This window comes from Manis javanica, chromosome X (genome assembly GCF_040802235.1).
Source record: "Manis javanica isolate MJ-LG chromosome X, MJ_LKY, whole genome shotgun sequence".
NCBI classification, from domain to species: Eukaryota; Metazoa; Chordata; class Mammalia; order Pholidota; family Manidae; genus Manis; species Manis javanica.
The window spans coordinates 39,504,421-39,527,513 of NC_133174.1; the positions used below are offsets into that span (position 1 = coordinate 39,504,421).

At 40.0% G+C, this 23,093-nt stretch overlaps 1 protein-coding gene across 3 annotated transcripts in view; it reads right to left on the reverse strand.

Moving 5' to 3' along the window:
* Window positions 1-23,093, reverse strand: part of SLC9A7 (solute carrier family 9 member A7) — a 191,520-nt gene that overhangs the window by 112,377 nt on the left and 56,050 nt on the right. For all 3 annotated transcript variants that reach the window (XM_036996307.2, XM_036996306.2, XM_036996308.2), the window contains exons 2-3: window positions 4,244-4,443; window positions 1,851-1,928 (exon numbers count right to left, since the gene is read on the reverse strand). In XM_036996307.2, the coding sequence (XP_036852202.1) occupies window positions 1,851-1,928; window positions 4,244-4,443 (278 nt within the window). The remainder of the gene's footprint in view (window positions 1-1,850; window positions 1,929-4,243; window positions 4,444-23,093) is intronic.

Consider the following 23,093-nt stretch of genomic DNA (forward strand, 5'->3'; position numbering starts at 1 on the left):
CCCTCTTGTACCAGATGGGGTATTGCTCTTGCTCCTATAGCCTTCATGGTGTAAGCAAATGAATCAGGCTTCAGAAGGCCCAACAATTCCTAGAGTCTCTCCATTTCAGCCTCCCTACCTGTGATTGTGACCAGCCTGGCAGCTAAAGGGCATCTGTCTTCAGTTCATACAGTAGGTAGTAAGGGGCTTCATTACTAAGGGCTAAGCTAAAATCATCCAACATGTGACACGAGGGACTTTGGGTCATAAATGAATCATTCAATTGCCAGTTAGCTCCTTGTGTCTATTTACCAATGAGTTAGAAACCTGGGGGAAAAGGGGTATGAGCTAAACTCCAACCACCCTTACATTATTAAATAGTTTATACAGTGATTGGAAACAATGTGTATACAACCAGAAATAAAGAATATATGTGAAGCTCCTAATATATATGCTCCATAAACTATAACTGTATTTATGTTGTCTGGAAATAGTTTTAAAACCTTCTAAAAACTGCAGAGTTGCTTTGACAGGAGATCCAGGCCAGCCTCATGGGCGGGCATCCTCTCATAAAATGAGCTGGGAACTGTTCTCTCCTTCATGTTTTGAAAGTTTGTGTAGGACTGGAATTTCTTCCTTAAATGCTTGATAGAATTCACAAGTGAAGCCATCTGGACTTGTAGAAAGGTTTTTAATTATAAACTCAATTTCTTTAATTAACATAAGTCTGTTCAAGTTTTCTATCTCTTTCAAGTTTTGGTAATTTGTATCTTTCAAGGAATTTGTCCATTTCATTTGGATTGTCAAGTCTATTGGCACAAAGCTGTTCAAAGTATTCCCTTACTGTCCTTTTATGTCTGAAGGGTCTTTAGTGATGTTCCCTCTTTCGTTCCTGATATAGGTCATTTGTTTTTTTCCTCTATTTCTTTTCTTGATTGCTCTATGTAGAGGTTTTATCAATTTGGAAGGCATTCTCTAGTTCCTAAGAATATTGCTAAGTTTTATTGGTAGCCAAGATCTCCATTCTCTAGGCTCACTGAAAAGACTTCCTTTAGTCTCCATGCAGAAAAACAGCTGAAACAAGCTCCTTGGCTGATCTGAGGGAGGCCTTTTTGGAGGCTAAATTTTCACAGAATACACCTACAATGGGAGAAGAAGGGATTCACTTACACTATTTGTAAAGGTATTTGGTATTTTAAATAACTAGAGACTTAGATCCAGCCTTACTGCTGAGCACAACAATCCTGAATAACAAAGATAGACTTTTTTTTAACTTTTTATTTTGGAGTAATTATAGATTCACAGAAATTGCAAAGACAACATACAGTATTAACCTTTTGAAATTGGATTCCTTTCACTCAGCACAATGCCTATGAGATCCATCCAGGTTGTTGTGATTGTCAATAATTTGCTCCATTTTATTGATGAGTAGTATTCCATGGTATGGATGCTTGTTAATCATTCACCTATTGCAGGACATTCTGGTTGTTTCCAGTTTTTGTCTATTACAAATGAAGTTGCTATGAATAATCATATACAGGTTGCTGTGTGAACATAAGTTTTCATTTCTCTGGAATAAATCCTCAGGAATAAAATTCTTAATCATATGGTAATTTCAGCTTTAATTTTATAAAAAACTGTGAAACTGTTTTCCAGGATGGCTGTACCATTTTACATTACCACCAGCAACATATGAGAATTCCCGATTTTAAAACAGAAATGAATCACTGATGATGAGTCAACTATATAGTCTGAGTGGGTGCATAACACAGTATTGAGCAATCTGGGAGAAGCAAAAAACTAGAAAATTATGTAGGGAGAATAACAGAGAGATTCCCATGCTTTAAGAAATACTGGCAAAAATCTCTTACCTTCTTTAAACTGTATCCAGCATGGAAAATAATTGGAGGCAGCAGAATATTGAAAAAAACCTCTGGATCAAATGTTACCTAAAAGTTTAGTAAGAAAAAAAAGCCAATTTTTAGTTTAGTACCAATTACTGCTATAATGTTTGCTTAATATATTAAGCCATTGACTAAAGCTTAAATATTTAAAGCAAATAACATAAATTTGAAATATCATGGATCCATCACCAAAGAGAAGCCACAGCTCCCCTATGGACTGGCATGCTCTTCTCCACAGAGCACTTCTGACTTCTGCTCCTGGTGTACTGTTTAATATGAATTAACACACAACAAACAGTTCAATACAATTTTGAGAATTCACAGAAAGCTTCTCATCAATGTTTTTAAACAAGAAATAAATCCTGATTTTTATCAAACCTTTATAAAGGTTCAACTGCAATAAAAGATACACTCATGATTCTCTATATTAAATTTTCTGGATCCTTCCACAGAATCATTTATAGACATAATTCTGCTGAATTTAAGTTTCCTTTTGAGGGACCAGCCTTTTGTGATACTTGATGTGGCCTAGATCAAAGTCTCTTGTGATGTTATTGGCTTCTTGAACATCAATATAAATTCAGCAGCAATAAGGGACTGAAATTAACTACAGGTTGATTCAGGGAAATCCCTCTGAAACTATTAGACAGCAAAGTCTTATCACATCCAGAAAAAAAATTAGGAATTTTATAAACCTCCTAACCTTTTTAAAGTGTTTGTTCAGGCTGGTAGATTAATTGGCTCATCTTTCAATTATTTTTAAAGCTTCATTCTAATTATTAAAAGTAAAGTTAGTATTTCTCTTTAGAAACTGTAAATGTTAATCAGCCTAATTAAAAAATTGAATGGTCCTCTCAAATTATGTTTTTTTTTCTTTTTCTTTTTTTTCACACACACACACACACACACAAACTCAAATTATGTTTTATTCAAACTTCTTGCTAAGATAATAGTAGTCTGAAAAGTATGAAATGTCAGAATGAGAGGGGACCCTGGACAATACCCAGTATGAGGACACTTGGGCCAAAGAGAGTAGAACCTGCGGGAAGTCATCAAACCCAGTAATGTATGAACCAGCACAAGGTTACCTGATACCCACATTGATACTCTGCATCAAGCTGCCTCAACATGCTGCTTCTCCCCTCAACTAACAGCAATAATCTCAGCCTTGTTTGTTCTCCTACCTTTGCTTTGTGTGGCAAGTTTCAACAGAGAGGATTTGAATAACATTTTTCTAAAGATAATACTGAAAGTCAGCTTCATCTTCTATTATGATCTAAAAGATGGAAATGGGTTGGGATCTCTTCCCTTTTTGCCCCTATCCTATTAGGTCTGAATTTATGTTGCCATTTCAAAATTGCCATTAGCATGGCATTTACACTGAGAATCTTTCTCAGTTGCATTTAATTTCTCAAATGTTTATGGAAATTCTATGCATTCTTATGAAGTATTGAGAGGAAAGAGTTCACTAGAACTGTCATTAGGGACACGGAAAATATAGGCACGCTTAATGCTGCAGTTGAGAATAATTTTCTTTAAGGACTAGGATAGATCCAGAACACAATATAAATTAATTTTTGGAAATTATTGCACACTATACTGCCTTTGACTACAGGCCTTCATACACATTAGCCTTGTTCTATATTAAAATGGGCTTCCCACAACCTGGATCCTCTAGACTTTATATAGAACCTTTCTGCTGCTAAGTCCAGGTCTATAAGGTGATAGAATGTATGTGGACAAATACAGCTCTCTTGCCTATCATGGAAATCACCTGAGGAGATATATAATCACTTTTCCTGTGGTACATTTTAGCTATCCCGAACATCAAATAAAAAACAATGTTTAGACTCAAATTCTAAGATACCAAGATACTCTTCCTCTGAAAATTCATTAAGCCTTTGGCATCAATTACCAATGTAAGTGACACTCAATAAATATTTGTAGAGCATAGCAAAAGAACCATGAGAAACTAAGAATTACACTTCTGTACACTGAATAAAGAAGCTAGAAGTGGATGCTATCTTGTTTTAAGAAAGGAACAATCTCATGTCTGCATCATAATAAGATATGATAAAAGAAGAGTTTGGGGCTTGAAAGGTGGGCTGAGTGGCAATGTACAAACCCACTGCAGAATCAGTGGCCCATGTCAGCTACTGATCCTAATAAAGCTGAAAGATTCAAGTTCAAATCTGGTTCTGTCTTCTCATCATAGCCCAAAAGCTTCCTAGCAAAACTGAAAGCCAGAAATGTTACTGATGCTCCAGAAGTTTGAAAGGATTTCTTTCCACAAGGTCAGGATGGAACTGGAAAATCAAAAACCACATCAAGACAACACTGGGTGAGTGTCCCCAGCTCACCTTCCTCAGCATATCATTCTGCTCTACACTGTTGATCTTGCCAGGGCTGATTTCTCCTTTGAGGGTGTACTCGAAGAACTTCCCACTGACATTCACTAATAAGGTGTTGAAGACCCTGTCTTCTTGGGTGCAGCTGAGGGGCTTGTCATGACCACTGGTGGCAGGGGTGCCATACCTCAGGATCACCCCGACAATGAGTCCTGAAACAGAGCAGAAAAAATATCAGGCCTGCAGAAGGACAGAGAGAGCATGTAAACTATGGCACAGCCCATTTGCAAAAAACTAAGAAAGTCAGAAGTAATCTTAGAGACCAGGTAAGAGTATGTATTTTAGGAGGAACTGCACAATCCCTCAGAAGGTTTAACAATCCATCTACTCTGGTCTAACTCCCTCAGTCACGAGGAGGAAAAGGTAAGACAGTACCTCTCCTGGTTATTGTGGCACTGAGTACTTTCAACAACCAGGTCATGCCTCATATCTCAGGCTTCTGGTGGAGGAAGATGGATGACAAGAAGCAGTGTTTTCTGCCAAAAACAGCAAAAAGCAGAGCTGCTGAGTTCTTTGATTTGTACCAGCACAAGCCTTCAAGCCAGTCTGCAGTCATCAGCCACCAAGGACCAAGCTGAGGGAATTTCTAGTTGCCATAAATGCAACTTGCTTTGCCACACATGGAGGAGAGGGTGGTGGGGAAATGCTTTTGTTTATGTCAATTCAAGTCCTAGGGACCATGGAGAAAGTAATTATGTCCCCAGGGGAGGTAAATACAACAGTGCAAATTTTTGCAATCAGGATTTGGGGTTGTGGCTCTGACACAGCTAAGATAATCAGCTGCAAGTCTTCAAGTCTCATTCCATTCTTAGTGGAGTTCTCCATTAGGAAAAACGCCCCAGCAAACTCGTGTATAATCACTCAATTCTGAGAGTGAGGACAGAGTGCTGTTCCCCTGGCCCTGGAAAGGAGTCACGTATGCCCAAGCAATGGTGAGTGAAATGTTAAGAAAGCATAAATAACTGCCATACACTTTCTATGATTCTCCTTTAGGAGGAGTGTCTTGCCAATGGGTTTCAGCCCCGGGCAAGTTCATTATGGATTCAGTGTGACCAAAGAAAATGACAGCAAAACGTTCTTGGGGTGAAAGGGTTATACCCAACTTTATTTCCAGGTGGCAGGTCAGTCACTAAAATCCCGTTCACTCAGAGAGAGTCTGCATGCAGCAAGCTGGTCTCTGCCTCTGGGCCCCTCTGCCCGCAGAGCCATCCCGCACAGCTGTCCTCCAGGCCTCTCTGCATGCACAGCCGTCCAGCACAGCCATCCTCTGGGCCTCTGTCCTCGGAGCTGCCACCACTCCAGCCTCTGTTCTGCTCTCCTGCAGCCTTGCAGCCCTGCCACCATGTCGTGCCCAGAGTACTAGGTGGAGCACTTTATATAGAGTCAACAGCCATGTATTGCCCACAGGTGTGCAGTGAGCTAGTCAACCATGGCCAGGTGAGAATCCTGGCCACAGGAACTCTCATTTTATCCAAAAGGAGAATTTCAGATTTTGCTCTATATTCAGTTCTTTGCTAGCAATATTAAAAGATCGAATGGTGAAATGCTGCTGCTCCTCATTTGCCCTTAATGGAGAAAGTTAAATGAGAAAAATGTTTACTATATTTCATGCATAATATTCCATAATGTCTCATCACCAAGACATAAGAAAACTCTTGTTGAAGAACATATAATACATAAAGTCTAGAAAAGTACAGCTCTTTAAGCCAAACTGTGTCTGTATTGGTATTGCTTATTATTATTACTATTATTGACGTATTAACATATACTTGCAGTGTGTTGACTTTTGTGAAAAAAAATCAAATTATCAAGTTTTACTCCAAGTTAAAAATGAGGTTCTTCATATTCTCGACTTGAACAGATATGAAACAATTTAAAAATCTTTAAAAGTGTATGAGAAAAATCAGACTTAAATCATGTTGGTCATTAACAACAATAAAAAAGATGATGTCTTTAGGGAAAAATAATCAAAATTCTACAATTTAGATAGTTCTAGTTATCTAGTGAATGGGCAAAAGCAGGCACTTAAGGTCTTTGGTACCAGTCTTTAGGTCTTATTGCCGGAATTTCAGATTCATTTCTGCTTGTTGGGTGACTAAGCCAGATGGTGACAGATATGGTAAGCCACCACTCAGCCTCTCCCTGCTCAGCCTTGGAGAACACCTCCCAGCTGTGGTCTCTTTGCCATCTTGTGGTTTAGGGTGTTCTGGATGTCTGTGGGGGTACCTACATTGAGGTGGCTGCTGTGACCTTGGGTCTCTTCTTGAGTTTTCTGCTCCTCTTCATTGCTGTCCAAGGCAAGGAAGGGCCCTAGAGAATCATGGTCTAAAACCCTGATGGATAATGTGTCTCCCTGGTCTACTCTGTTCTCCTGCACCCTGGTCATCAGCACCCTCACCACTTCTCCCTGAACAGGTGGGTGGGAATACTCTGGTCAACACCCAAAGGGTCTCTGCATGGAGTAAGGTGTGTGCTGCTGGGCATGGCCCAGGTACAGGTGCAATCTACAATCCCTCCTTCTTTTTCCCATTCTCATTATTCTGATAATTTTGCTGGTAAGCACAAGGAGGACCCCCAGAATGTCTATAATATAAATCTGCTGCAGATTTACTGCCTTTGAAACCAAATTGAACCAGGTCTGCTTGTCCAGGGACTGGTTGGCAATGCAAAGCCAATCTCTTGATCCATGGTCATTAGCAGACAGAATTTACAGTGAGGTGGCCGAGCAAGGAGATAGGTGGCAAGGCTCAAATCAGTCTCCTCAGTGACATGGAAGGAGGTTAGCATAGGGGCAGGTCAGAGCACAGTGATGTGTTACTGGTTCAAGTCTGGGAAATTCTAGTTCCCCTTCAGTTCAGATCTGCAAAAATTAGCTGCACCCTTTGCTTCAGATCGTCTTCCCTGATTCCCAGAGCTAGCCTTTCAGCTCTGTTAGAGCAGGTAGACAGCCAGAGATGAGCAGGGAGGCAGAGGGGGACTTTGGTTGATGCTCACACTAGGCTAAATGCTTGCTTACATTCTACATCTTCTGTGTAAGTTGTTCTCAGGGATGAGGGGAGTGAGAATAGAGATAACAGGCCAAAATTGGCTGGTTCCAACATGGAAGAAAAGTTGACCCAAACTTCACCCCAAAGTACATTATACACTCACTAACAAAGTAAAATCCCCACCCCTCTGTCATTAACATAGTAGAAATCACACCTCCCTCTATGCCTTGAAAGCTCCAGGAAAACCAAATATAATCAAAAAAACTCCCCCGACTGCAGGAAGGTGGAGCAAGCCTAGAAGACACCACCTGTTCCCTTTGAAACCTAATCCCACTTAGTGAATACCCATCATCCTGTGTATAAAAAGGCTCCCAGATGTTTCCTCAGCATGACTCCCACTAGGTCTGCCAGTGCCCCAACTCTCGGATGTATACTTTTCTCTTTGTCTGAACTTTTATTCTCCAAATAAACTCTTTAATGTTCAATGGCTTTTTCTGCATCTGTTCTTGAGTCCTTTCTCACAATACCAAGGACCTGCCTCTGGTAACAGTTCCAGTGCCTGAAGAATTTTTTTTCCAGGACAGGGAAAAGGTCACTGAGCAAAAGGGCATATCCCTTCTGTGCAGGCCTAGATGAGGAGGCCAAGGGCTCAACCAGCTTGGGATGCCCTGGCTCCAGGGGTCCTGCAAAAACTCCTGACCTCTCTACCTTAGAAAACACTGCAGAGAAAGTGGTAATGAGAGGTGGAGCCAAGATGGTGGCGTTAGCAGGACAGTGGGAATCTCCTCCCAAAAACATATATATTTTTGAAAATACAACAAATACAACTATCCCTAAAAGAGAGACCAGAAGACACAGGACAACAGCCAGACTACATTCACACATGCGAGAACCCAGCGCCTGGTGAAAGGGGTAAGATACAAGCCGCAGCCCAGCGGGACCTGAGGCCCCTCACCCCAGCGCCCAGCGGGAAAAGAGTAGTCGGAGCGGGGAGGGAGAGGGAGCCCAGGACTGCTAAACACCCAGCCCTAGCCATCAGCACCAGAGCACAGACACAAAGTGCATCCGTGGGGTGCCAGAAACTAGGGAAGCAGGACAGTAAGATCTGTGAGTGGGTCCCGCAGCCGGTGCTCCTGGGACAAAGAAAAGCGAGTGCTTTTTGAAATTCTTAAAGGGACAGGGACCCCAAAGCTGGACGGAAGCATTCCGGGTCACAGTCCAGCGGCTGAAAATTTCAGGGAACTCCGGGCGCACTAACCCCCAGGGCAACAGCTCTGAGTCCCCTCATGGAGGTAAACAGCCAAACAGCCCCCGTCCATTACCACTCCAAGGCCCCGCCATAGCAGAGCAGCAGCCTGAGGCTGGCCACGCTCAGGGCAAGGGAGCTTCCTCCATACTGGCCGCCCAAGATACAGAAACCCAGTCTACATGCAATTGCCCAACAAAAGCCACTAGGGGTCGCAGTTGTCCCAGTAAAGAAAGGCCAGGAGCAACTTAAGAAAGTCTAGGCTATCCCAGCTGACTGACGCTTCAATAGCATACCACTGCACCTATCAACATGAACAGGCAAAAAAAATATGATCCAGACAAGACTAACCCAGACAGCTTCGACATCTTCTACATCTTCCCCTGAGAAGGAACATGGGGAGATAGATTTAACCAGTCTTCCTGAAAAAGAATTCAAAACAAAAGTCATAACCATGCTGATGGACTTGCAGAGAAATACGCAAGAACTAAGGAGGGAGAAAACAGAAATAAAACAATCTCTGGAAGGACTTCAAAGCAGAATGGACGAGATGCAAGAGAACATTAATGGACTAGAAAACAGAACAGGAATACAGGGAAGCTGATGCAGAGAGAGATAAAAGGATCTCCAGGAATGAAAGAATATTAAGAGAACTGTGTGACCAATTGAAAAGGAAAAATATCTGCATTATAGGGGTACCAGAAGAAGAAGAGAGAGAAAAAGAGATAGAAAGTGTCTTTGAAGAAATAATTGCTGAAAACATTCCCAAACTAGGGGAAGAAATGGCCTCTCAGACCACAGAGGTACACAGAACTCCCATGACAAGGGATCCAAGGAGGGCAACACCAAGACACATAATAATTAAAATGGCAAAGATTAAAGACAAGGACAAAGTATTAAAGGTAGCCAGAGAGAAAAAAAAGGTCACCTACAAAGGAAAACCCATCAGGCTATCATCAGACTTCTCAACAGAAACCCTACAGGCCAGAAGAAAATGGCATGATATACTTAAAACAATGAAACAGAAGGGCCTCGAACCAAGAATACTGTATCCAGCACGATTATCATTTAAATATGAAGGAGGGATTAAACAATTACTAGACAAGCAAAACTTGAGGGCATTTGCCTCCCACAAACCACCTCTACAGGGCATCTTACAGGGACTGCTCTAGATGGGAGCACTCCTAAAAAGAGCACAGAACAAAACACCCAACATATGAAGAAGGGAGGAGGAGGAATAAGAAGGGAGAGTAATAAAGAATCATCAGTCCATGTTTATAATAGCTCAATAAGCGAGTTAAGTTAGACAGTAAGATAGTAAAGAAGCTAACCTTGAACCTTTGGTAACCACAAACTTAAAGCCTGCAATGGCAATAAGTACATACCTTTCAATAATCACCCTAAATGTAAATGGACTGAATGCACCAATCAAAATACACAGAATAATAGAATGGATAAAAAGGCAAGACCCATCCATATGCTGCTTACAAGAGACTCACCTCAAACCCAAAGAAATGCACAGACTTAAAGTAAAGGGGTGGACAAAGATATTTCATGCAAACAACAGAGAGAAAAAAGCAGGTGTTGCAATACTAGTATCAGACAAAACAGACTTCAAAATAAAGAAGGTAACAAGAGATAAAGAAGAACATTACATAATGATAAAGGGCTCAGTCCAACAAGAGGATATAACCATTATAAATATATATGCACCCAATATAGGAGCACCAACATACGTGAAACAAATACTAACAGAATTAAAGGAAGAAATAGAATGCAATGCATTCATTTTGGGAGACTTCAACACACCATTCACTCCAAAGGACAGATCCACCAGACAGAAAATAAGTAAGGACACAGAGGCAGCACTGAACAACACACTAGAACACATGGACCTAATAGACATCTACAGAACTCTACATCCAAAAGCAACAGGATACACATTCTTCTCAAGTGCACATGGAACATTCTCCAGAATAGACCACATACTAGGCCACAAAAAGAGCCTCAGTAAATTCGAAAAGATTGAAATGCTACCAACCAACTTTTCAGACCACAAAGGTATAAAACGAGAAATAAATTGTACAAAGAAAGCAAAAAGGCTCACAAACACATGGAGGCTTAACAACATGCTCCTAAATAATCAATGGATCAATGACCAAATTTAAATGGAGATCCAGCAATATATGGAAACAAATGACAACAACAATACAAAACCCCAACTACTGTGGGATACAGCAAAAGCAGTCTTAAGAGGAAAGTACATAGCAATCCAGGCATATTTAAAGAAAGAAGAACAATCCCAAATGAATGGTCTAATGTCACAATTATCGAAATTGTAAAAAGAAGAACAAATGAGGCCTAAGGTCAGCAGAAGGAGTGACATAATAAAGATCAGAGAAGAAATAAGTAAAATTGAGAAGAATAAAACAATAGCAAAAATCAATGAAACCAAGAGCTGGTTCTTTGAGAAAATAAACAAAATAGATAAGCCTCTAGCCAGACTTATTAAGAGGAAAAGAGAATCAACACACATCAACAGAATCAGAAACGAGAAAGGAAAAATCATGACGGACCCCACAGAAATACAAAGAATTATTAGAGAGTACTATGAAAACCTATATGCCAACAACCTGGGAAACCTAGGAGAAATGGACAACTTTCTAGAAAAATACAACCTTCCAAGACTGACCCAGAAAAAAACAGAAAATCTAAACAGACCAATTACCAGCAATGAAATTGAAGCAGTAATCAAAAAACTACCAAAGAACAAAACCCCCGGGCCAGATGGATTTACCTTGGAATTTTGTCAGACATACAGAGAAGACATAATACCCACTCTCCTTAAAGTTTTCCAAAAAATAGAAGAGGAGGGAATACTCGCAAACTCATTCTATGAAGCCAACATCACCCTAATACCAAAACCAGGCAAAGACCCCACCAAAAAAGAGAACTACAAACCAATAACCCTGATGAATGTAGATGTAAAAATACTCAACAAAATATTAGCAAACCGAATTCAAAAATACATCAAAAGGATCATACACCATGACCAAGTGGGATTCATCCCAGGGACGCAAGGATGGTACAACATTCGAAAATCCATCAACATCATCCACCACATCAACAAAAAGAAAGACAAAAACCACATGATCATCTCCATAGATGCTGAAAAAGCATTCGACAAAATTCAACATCCATTCATGATAAAAACTCTCAACAAAATGGGCATAGAGGGCAAGTACCTCAACATAATAAAGGCGATAAATGTGATAAACCCACAGCCAACATCATATTGAACAGTGAGAAGCTGAAAGCTTTTCCTCTGTGATCGGGAACAAGACAGGGATGCCCACTCTCCCCACTGTTATTCAACATAGTACTGGAGGTCCTAGCCACGGCAATTAGACAAAACAAGGAAATACAAGGAATCCAGACCGGTAAAGAAGAAGTTAAACTGTCACTATTTGCAGGTGACATGATATTGTACATAAAAAACCCTAAAGACTCCACTCTGAAACTACTAGAGCTAATATCGGAATTCAGCAGAGTTGCAGGATACAAAATTAATACACAGAAATCTGTGGCTTTCCTATACACTAACAATAAACTAAAAGGAAGAGAAATCAGGAAGACAATTCCATTCACAATAGCATCAAAAAGAATAAAATACCTAGGAATAAACCGAACCAAGCAAGTGAAAGACCTATACCCTGAAAACTATAAGACACTTAAGAGAAATTAAAGCGGTCACTAACAAATGGAAACTCATCCCATGCTCCTGGCTAGGAAGAATTAATATCGTCAAAATGACCATCCTGCCCAAAGCAATATACAGATTCGATGCAATCCCTATCAAACTACCAACAGCATTCTTCAATGAACTGGAACAAATAGTTCAAAAATTCATATGGAAACACCAAAGACCCCAAATAGCCAAAGCAATCCTGAGAAAGAAGAATAAAGTGGGGGGGGGATCTCACTCCCCAACTTCAAGCTCTACTACAAAGCCACAGTAATCAAGACAATTTGGTACTGGCACAAGAACAGAGCCACAGACCAATGGAACAGAATAGAGACTCCAAACATTAACCCAAACATATATGGTTAACTAATATTCGATAAAGGGGTCATGGACATACAATGGGGAAATGACAGTCTCTTCAGCAGATGGTGCTGGCAAAACTGGACAGCTACATGTAAGAGAATGAAACTGGATCATTGTCTAACCCCATACACAAAAGTAAATTCAAAATGGATCAAAGACTTGAATGTAAGTCATGAAACCATAAAACTCTTAGAAAAAAACATAGGCAAAAATCTCTTGGACATAAACATGAGTGACCTCTTCATGAACATATCTCCCGGGGCAAGGGAAACAAAAGCAAAAATGAACAAGTGGGACTATATCAAGCTGAAAAGCTTCTGTAGAGCAAAGGACACCATCAATAGAACAAAAAGGCATCCTACAGTATGGGAGAATATATTCATAAATGACAGATCCAATAAAGGCTTGACATCCAAAATGTATAAAGAGATCACACACCTCAACAAACAAAAAGCAAATAATCCAATTAAAAAATGGGCAGAGGCTTGTACTGTTCACCATGTAAGAATTTATTCACTCTGTAAGAATTCGTTCACCATGTAAGAACTTGTTCGTTATGCTTCAGAAGATTGGAGACTGACGAGAATTAGGCTTGAGATGGATTAATGATTGTACATTGAGCATTGACCCCCCTATACTGAATTTTATTGTTGTTAACAACCATTTGATCAATAAATATGAGAGATGCCCTCTCAAAAAAAAAAAAAAAAAAATGGGCAGAGGAGCTGAACAGACAGTTCTCCAAAGAAGAAATTCAGATGGCCAACAGACACATGAAAAGATGCTCCACATCGCTTGTCATCAGAGAAATGCAAATTAAAACCACAATGAGATATTACCTCACACCAGTAAGGATCACTACCATCCAAAAGACAAACAACAACAAATGTTGGCGAGGTTGTAGAGAAAGGGGAACCCTCCTCCACTGCTGGTGGGAATGTAAATTAGTTCAACCATTGTGGAAAGCAGTATGGAGGTTCCTCAAAATGCTCAAAATAGAAATACCATTTGACCCAGGAATTCCACTCCTAGGAATTTACCCCAATAATGCAGCACTCCAGTTTGAAAAAGTCAGATGCACCCCTATGTTTATTGCTGCACTATTTACAATAGCCAAGATATGGAAGCAACCTAAATGTCCATCAGTAGATGAATGGATAAAGAAGATGTGGTACATATACACAATGGAATATTACTCAGCTATTAGAAAAAAGCAGATCCTACCATTTGCAACAACATGGATGGAGCTAGAGGGTATTACGCTCAGTGAAATAAGCCAGGCGGAGAAAGACAAGTATCAAATGATTTCACTCATATGTGGAGTATAAGAACAAAAGAAAACTGAAGGAACACAACAGCAGCAGAAGCACAAAACCCAAGAACGGACTAACAGTTACCAAAGGGAAAGGGACTGGGGAGGACGGGTGGGAAGGGAGGGATAAGGGCAGGAAAAAAGAAAGTGGGCATTACAATTAACATGTATAGTGTTGGTGGGGGCACGGGGAGGGCTGTGCAGCACAGAGAAGACAAGTAGTGATTTCACAGCATCTTACTATGTGGACGGACAGTGACTGTGAACGGGTATGTGGCGGGGACTTGGTGAAGGAGGGAACCTAGTAAACATAATGTCCTTCATGTAATTGTAGATTAATGATACCAAAATAAAATTAATTTTAAAAAAGTGGTAATGAATTTTAACAACACATTGACTAACAGGGGCAGGAAATGACGTTTGGCTTTTTAATTAAGAGGTCAGCGTTTCATCTGGGACTGGAACTCCACCAGAGCCTGGGACTCTTTCTGCTTCCACACCCTTTTCTCCTTCAACAACTTCAAACTCAACAGTTTCTCTGCATTGTGAAGGTGCCTCTGGGGGGTTCACTTCATGGCAGTCTAGTGTACAAATATGCACTGGTTGGTGTCATGCCTGTGATTGAAACCATATATCTCTCTTACATTGAGTCATTTTACTATTCCCCAAACATTCACTACAGTGATTTTCTGATCCCCGCTGGTGGGCAACCACTCGCTCCACCTCTGCCTCTGGAGCCACGATGAGTGGTGGCAGCACTGAGAAGGGGTGGCAGGAAACTGCCGGCTCTGTCCCACTGCTCACAGCCACACTGATGGGGATGGGACCAGGGCCGGCTCTGGCAGCTGCACCTCATCCCTGGCTGTGATGGTAACAAGGCAGGCAGAGGCAGGGGTCTCTTCAGGGTTCTCTGGGATTGCTCTCCACTCCAATGCCCTGGGCCCAATGCACCCCATATTAAAGGTGAAAGGGAGACAGTGGAGGTGATGATGCTGCCCCCTTGTAATAGAATATAGCAACATAAAACAACAGCAAGATAGTTCAACAACATCCTGACAGTTTTGACTAAAAGTATACCAAGCAACAGAATACACTGCTAACTCAAAGTAAGTCTGAGTAACTCCGCAAATATTTAACAGTCATACGTGTTACCACTGTAGTCCATGGCACAAAAGGACAGAGTCATTGCTATGATACTAAATTCACATTTAATCATCTTCCACTTAATAAAGAATAAGATATTAGGACTATAGAGGGAAATTTTGGTGAGAAAATGGCAAAGACTTGGAAAAAACATGAATGGCAAATCTTCATCTGCTAGATCTGGAAGACACCCTCTGACATAGAACTGTAAGGAGGCTATAATTACAAGGAATTAAAACACATTAGATTTCTTTTTTAACTCAGAAAGTTCAGTACTCACAAAAAACAATGGAAAGCAACAGAGGCATGGATGTCTTTACTGGATCAACAGTACAATGTTCCAGATTACACAAAGAAATAACCTACTATGTATGTGGGCCAGAAAAATAGCACATAAGGTGTCAGCTGATGAAGACAGACATACTGATTTCACAAGTATGTGACTAATATCAGGAAAGAATTTAATTTTGAGCCTTTACAAAAAGCAAATATGGATGAAATTCCTCTGACATTTGATAGGGCCTAAAACAAGATGGTGCAAAAATTCAAGGCTTTTGCAAGAAAGTAAGTTCAAGACTGTTTCAACTTGGGGGTATTAAAATCAAGTGTATTGCCATACCATGCTGATTTTATACAACTGCCAGCTTCCCTAATTTTTAAAAGACACAACAAAAACAATAAAAAAACCCTATATACAGTTTATATATGTGCCCATCCAAAAACTAGTGGTATGAGGAAGCAATTTAATTATGGATGAAATGTGATTCAAAGATCACATGAAGCCATTAAAGACACCAGCCCCCATTAGTGCCAGTTCCAGCTTCTGTGACTGAGATTGTTGGGAGGACAGTTGAACAAGTCAACACTCAGTTAGCTATAATTATAGACAGCCATCCATCTGCTGCAATATTTAGATGTCTCTATTAATAAGGTTTTGTTAAGGAGTTGGGCAACAGGTGCATTGATGCACTGTCCTCTTCTAATGAGAGCTGACTTCCCTTCTATGAGTTATTGGGAGTAGAAGACCACCAGCTCGGTGTAGCCACCACTGTGGGGGGTTTTATAGCACTCTAAGGGTTGTTCTCAGTTCTAAAGCTTCATCTGAAATTCTGAGAAAAGCCAGCACCCCATTCCACACCCAGTTACACTGTGACACTGTGTTTGAGGAGAGTGATAACTATTTCTAATTCAGTGAATAAAGAGAATGCCGGCATTGACGATGACTTCTCGAGTCTGGGGGTCATTTAAGTGACTCTGGTTTTGAGAATGAATGTTACACCCTTTTCAATATATTTTCTCCTTTGCTCTACTATTTATTATGCAATTATGCTACTAAGTGATATATTATCTTCAAGGAGACTTCACCCAAAATATTTTTGTTGCTTGTTGTGAATATGCAGTGGAACACCATTTAAAAGCCATTTTATTGAAGTACAATTTATAGACCATAAAATTCACCCACTTAACTGTACAATTCAATGATTTTTAGTATATTCACAGAGCTCAATTTATAGCTATCATCACAATATAATTTTGGAAGACTTCCATTTGCAGTTACTATTCCCTACCCCCAGCCCCAGGCAACTACTGATCTGCTTTCTCTATGTATTTTGCCTTCACTGGACACTTCATATAAATGGAATCATACAATATGTAGTCTTTTGTGTCTGGCTTCTTTCACTGAGTATAATGTTTTCAAGGTTCACCTACGTGGAAGGAAGGTATCAGCACTTCATTACTTTTTTGCTGAATAATACTCTTTTGTGTAGAGAGACAATATTTTGTTCACCTATTCACCAGCTGATGAGCATTTTTGGTTGTTCCTACTTTTTTCTATTATGAAAAATGCTGCTATGAACATTCACATATAAGTCTGTGTGGATATATATTTTCATTTCTCTAGACACCCAGGAGTAGAGCTGCTGTGTCATATGGTAAGTCTATGTTTACTGTTTTAAGAAGCTGCCAAACTTTGTTTTCCATTTAGGAACCTGTACCGTTTTATATCCCCACAAGCAACATATGAGAGTTATAGTTTGTTTTCATGCTCAACAACACTTGTTATTTTCTTTTGATTATACCTATTTTAGAGTATTAAGTGGTATCTCACTGTGGTTTTAATTTGTACCTCCCTAATGCCTAATGATGTCAAGCATCTATTTATATGTTTATGAACCATTCTTATTTCTTCTTTGGTAAAATGTCCATTCAATCTTTTGCCATGTTTTAATCAGGCTGTCTTATTGAATTGTAAGAGATCTTTATGAATTCTGGATACAACTGGATACAATACCTTATTGAATATATGATGTACAAATATTTTCCCCCAGTCTGTAGCTTAGTCTTATTTTCCCCATTCTTTTCAAAATTTCTTGATGCCATCTTTTGAGATTTTTTTTTTTACTTTTTAAATTGTCTTACAATAAAATTTATTTTTTCTTTTGGTGTACAGCTCTATGAATTTTAACTACATATAGACTCATATAAGCACCGCCATAGATACTGAACAGTTCTAGCATGCTAGGAAAAGTCCCTTGTACTATCACTTGACAGTTATACCTTCACCCTTTCTATAACCCCAGCAACCACTGATTCGCTTCCCATTACTAGAATATTGTCTTTTCAAGGTTACATAAATGCAACCATATAGTATGTGACCTTTTGAGACTGTCTTTTCTCACTTAACATAACACCTTTGAGATTCACCCAAGTAGTATGTGAATTAATACTTGTTTCCTTTTTTATTGTTGAGTAGTACTCAATGGTATGACTATACTAGAGGTTGTTTATCCATTCACCTCTTGAGGGAGATCTGGGTTGTTTCCAGCTTTTGGCTATCACAAACAAAGCTTCTATGAACATCCATAAACAGGGTTTTATGTGACCATGTTTTCATTTCTCTAGGGTAGAGTAGAATTGCTCAGTCACAGGGCAAGTGTATGTTTATAAGAATCTGCCAAACCATTTCCCAGAGTTCCTATAACATTTTGTGACAACTCTTCCCTACCCCCCAACAATGTATGAGAGTTCTAGTTGCTCCAAATCTGATAATTCTTGAAAATACAACAGAAAACCTATGACTCACCAAATACCCAGCCTGGCATTAATGCTACCCTGATGGAGGTTGACTTTAATTTAAAAAATAAACTGCGTCCATAGCTCTGCAAGACAAAAGTTCTGTCTTGCCCCCATTGTATATGAGACACTAAAATACTGAACATCAAGCCTATTAGTCAAGAGTTCAGTCACCAATCCAATGCCCCTCTTCAATAGCTAAAATTCCAAAGATTTTATTAAAACCAAAATGGAACAAGTTTATGTGATTCAGAAACACCAACTTCTAAGTAGTTTCCCCAAATATGGAATGTCACAGTTAGTAAAAAGAGGAAGAAAGTGATTTTAGGCCTCAGATATCTACACTAGAAAACTAGACATGGAAAAATCATTATACTATGCCATGAAACTCTTGGGTGAGACAACAGGGAGAATTTCCCATCACTGATGGGCTTCTTAGCATTTCTCTATGGGTGACCACATACCACATACCTTCTGACAGTCTTTACAAAATGAAAATGCCCATTCTAGTGTAGAATGGAAGAGTGGAAGGTCTTTTATTGAAAACTAGGACCAAGAAGGCAGACTTGGGCTCAATGACTGATCTTTTAACTAGAGGAGTCCAATATGGTACCCAAGTATAGGTTGATTACGCTTGCCTCATTCATTCTAGGTGGGTCCTATGTTGGCTCAACACCTCTGAGGTCTGGAAGGATTATTTCTGCCTAATCTAGGGCTATGGTATCTGGAAGTCCATTGTTGCCACACACCTAAACCACCCTCTCCAAGCTATGTCTCTAATAAATGAGATACTTGAATCTGTATCCACTTGGCTTATTTATCTCCAACTGGTTCAATATTTTGAACAGACTATCACTAATGCAGTCCCTCAAATCCCAACAACATGGATGACTGCCCATATTCTTAAACATATTTTCTTTAAAAAGCTTTTAAAATAAAACTCATGGATATATTTGAGCAGAAGATAATGGGAGTCCCATAGACACTGAGAGGTGACTGGTGGTTACCATGGGGCACGGGTTGGGGTGGGTGAGTGGGGATGTTAAGGGGGATAAAGGGGCAAAAAATTCTCAATCATAACATAGGATGGTCATGGGGATGGTACTGCAGCATGGAGAATATAGTCAATACATTTTCCTATGTTGACAGATAGTAACTGCACGAGTGGGGATGAGGATTTAATAATATGGGTAACTATTAAACCACTATGTTGTATACTTGAAATTAATATGAGATTGTATATCAATGATACTTCAATTTTTAAAAACAGAAGACAATGTGAGGCCAGCAGATTTCTGGATTGTCTAAGGACCTTTCAAATTGCAGCATCCATTTTCTGTTTTAGATCAGCTATATAATTTACTTGTTTCTGCCTCATACTCTGACATTTTCCAAAATCAAGGACAGTGTACCTGTTGCTGAGTCATCATTTAACACAATTTAATTACTGTTTTATGTATTTCCCCTGCAATTAAACACATTAATCAAATTTAAGTCAACTGCCAAAGGACTAAACTACAAAGGTTACTACAGCAGACCACATTCCTGACCTGTTTGCCATTCCTTAAAGGCCCAGGCCAAGACTTTCAGCTGAACACCAGCTACCCTTTGGAATACATTAATCAGTCTTTCCCCTGAACCTCTGCCTAAAACTCTCTTCCCACTCTCACCTCCCTAACCATCTGTACTGGGTTAACTCCTACTCACCCTTCAAGTCACAGTATAGCTCTCACTTCTCCCAGGCATGGAAGCTCCTCCTGATGCTGCAGGACCGGATTCCATTCTCCACAATTATTAGGACTGCCCTCATAGAATTCAACATGAAAGATGCTCCCTGGAATTGTTCAGAGCACAACCTATGCAAGCAGATGTGGCAGCCCTGCTAATCACGCATCTCTCAAATACAAGTTCTGATAATGACCAAGTTATCATCAGAACAGTGATTGCCCTGTGCTATGAATGCCTTTTAACTGCCTTTCCCTCACCCTCAGGGCTAATTTTCCTGAGGGCAATGCTCAACTAGTATTTGCCAGCCATCCCTGCATTTGACCCACCATAGCCACTCAAAAAAATGACAGTAGACTATGGAGATGTTAGTCAGTAGTCATCTGTTAACAAAGAATTACCTTATGTGCATTACAGGAGAAGAGCCTTAGTTCTGACCCCTAAGAAAGCAACTATATATTTTTAACATCTTACCTGCCATAAAATCCAAGGATACCCAAATTTAGCAGCTTTTAGAATTTGGCCCAAGTTAACAAAAACAATTCAAATATTCTCACAGGTTAAAACCTTTCCAGTGGTTTTATGAGGATTATTACAGAAACCACCTTCCTATAAAGCTCTGAAGTAAAGCAACATTGCAAATAAGCAAATGCACTAACCCCAGTTACCTTAGAGAGCCACTGAAGTGGAACACAGAACAGCCACTACAACTGCTGCTCTAGTTACTTTAATTACGAAGGGCTGACTGAGTCTCAAACTGAAATATAAAGAAAATACATAAATACACACAAGTGAGCAGGGAGAGTTTTGAGAACACATGGTAAAATAAAGGAACAAAACAATTTGTACTAACACACTTTTAATTTCTGATGGTATATTTTAAAAAATTAAAGAAAAAAAAACCTACTTAAGAATTTACCTGAATTCAACAGGATTAAAGATGGCGGTGTGAGAGGTGAGAGAGAAAGCTCCTCCCAAAACCATATATAATTTGAAAATATAGTTAATACAACTAATCCTGAAAGAGCAACAGGAAAGAAGGCTGCACCAGACTGCCTACACCTGGAGAAAATAACAAACCTCACAGGACTGGGTAACGTACCAAAGCCGTGATCTGCTGGGACCCAAGCCCTCCCCCCACCCAAGCTCACCAGAGGGAGGAAGAGAAATGGAGTGGGAGGTGGTGGAGGCCTAGGACTGCTGAACATACAGCCCTGGAGATCTGCTCTGGGAGCATGAACCTACATTACATGGTGCTCTGGAGATAAGTGGGGGTGGAAAGCTAAGACAGTAAGAATACTTGGAGAGACTGAGATTCCAGCCACTTGTGGAAAACAGGGATCCACATCTGGCTGCTCTGGGACAAAAGAAAGGTAGGTAGTCTAAGAGACGTCCTAACAGCGAGAGGAATGCTACAAGGGCAAGGATTGCAGAGCTTGCTGCTCAGGACAAACGACAGGTAGACAAAACTATCAAGGCAAACTTTGCCCAGCAGGTTGGGAATATTCAGGAGCTTCAGGCGTTCCATTACCCTGGCAGCCTATGCAGCTCAGAGGCCACCCACCATGATACACACCATGCTGCACCTTTCTCCCAGCCGACACCAACTCAAAAAACAGCTGCACCTGCCATTGAGCAAGGCCAGCCTAAGGGAGACCCTATGGCAGCTGCAAGAGCAAAGCTTAGAGGCTTCTCCCTGTGCACCTGGCCCACTGGCCCTGGCAGTGGAGAAAGACACTGCAGCTGGGAAGCAGCAAAGAGCTGTCTCCTCACAGACACCACTGCCGCTCGCCTGCAACCCCCACCATCCATCCCAGGGCTGAGCAGTTTCAGAGAGTAGAGATTCTGGGCACTAGAGGACGCCAAATACAAATGTGAAATGATACAGGAACCTGGTTCAAACCAAACTCCCACAAACACCAGAAAGAGGGCCAAGTGAAACTGAATTCATCAATCTTCCTGAAAGAGATTTCAAAATAAAAATTATAAGCATGCTCGTGGAGCTACAGAAAAATATTAAAGAACTCAGGGAAGAATGCACGAACAAGACCCAATCATTAAAGAATACATTATCTGAAATGAAACATATAACGGAGGGATTTAAAAGCAGATTAGATGAAGTAGAGGAGATGGTAAATGAAATAGAAATTAGAGAACAGGAATACAAAGAAGCTGGGGCACAGAGAGAAAAAGGAACTCTAGGAATGAAAGAATATTGAAAGAAGTGTGTGACCAATCCAAATGGAACACTATTCACATTACAAGGGTACTGGAAGAAGAAGAGAAAAAGGGATAGAAAGTGTCTTTCAGGAGGTAATTGCTAAGAATGTCCCCAGACTGGGGAAGGAGATAGTCTCTCAAGGCCATGGAAGTATACAGATCACCCAACACAAAGGACCCAAGGAAGACAACAACAAGACATATAATAATTAAAATGGCAAAGATTAGGGTTAAGGACAGACTATTAAAAGCAGCCAGAGAAAGAAAAAAGATGACATACAAAGGAAAACCCATTAGGCTATCATCAGACTTCTCAGTAGAAACCTTACAGGACAGAAGGGAATGGCATGATATATTTAATGCAGTGAAGCAGAAGGGCCTCAAACCAAGAACACCCAGCAAAATTATCATTTAAATTTGAGGAAGGATTGATCAATTTCCAGATGAGCAAAAGCTGAGAGAATTTACCTCCCACAAACCATCTCTACAGTGTATTTTGGAAGGACTGCTCTAGATGGAAATGCTCCTAAGGCTAAATAGCTGTCACCAGAGAAAATAAAAAAAACAGTAAAGAAAGTAGACCAATTAATTACTAAGCAGTAGAAAAATTAAATCAACTACTCCCAAAGTCACTTAAGGGATAGACAAAGAGTACAGAATATGATACCTAATATATAAAGAATGGAGGAGGAAGAAAAAGAAGAAAAAAAATGAACCTGTAGATTGTGTTTGTAATAGCATACTCAGTGAGTTAAATTAGACAGTTAATAGTAAGGAAGTTACCTTGAACCTTTGGTAACTGCGAACCTAAAGCCTGCAATGGCAATAAGTACATACCTATTGATAATCACCCTAAATGTAAACCATCTGAATGCAGCAATCAAAAGACATAGATTCACTGAAGGATAAGAAAACAAGACCTGTCTATATGCTACCTACAAGAGACTCACTGTAAACCCAAAGACATACACAGACTAAAAGTGAAG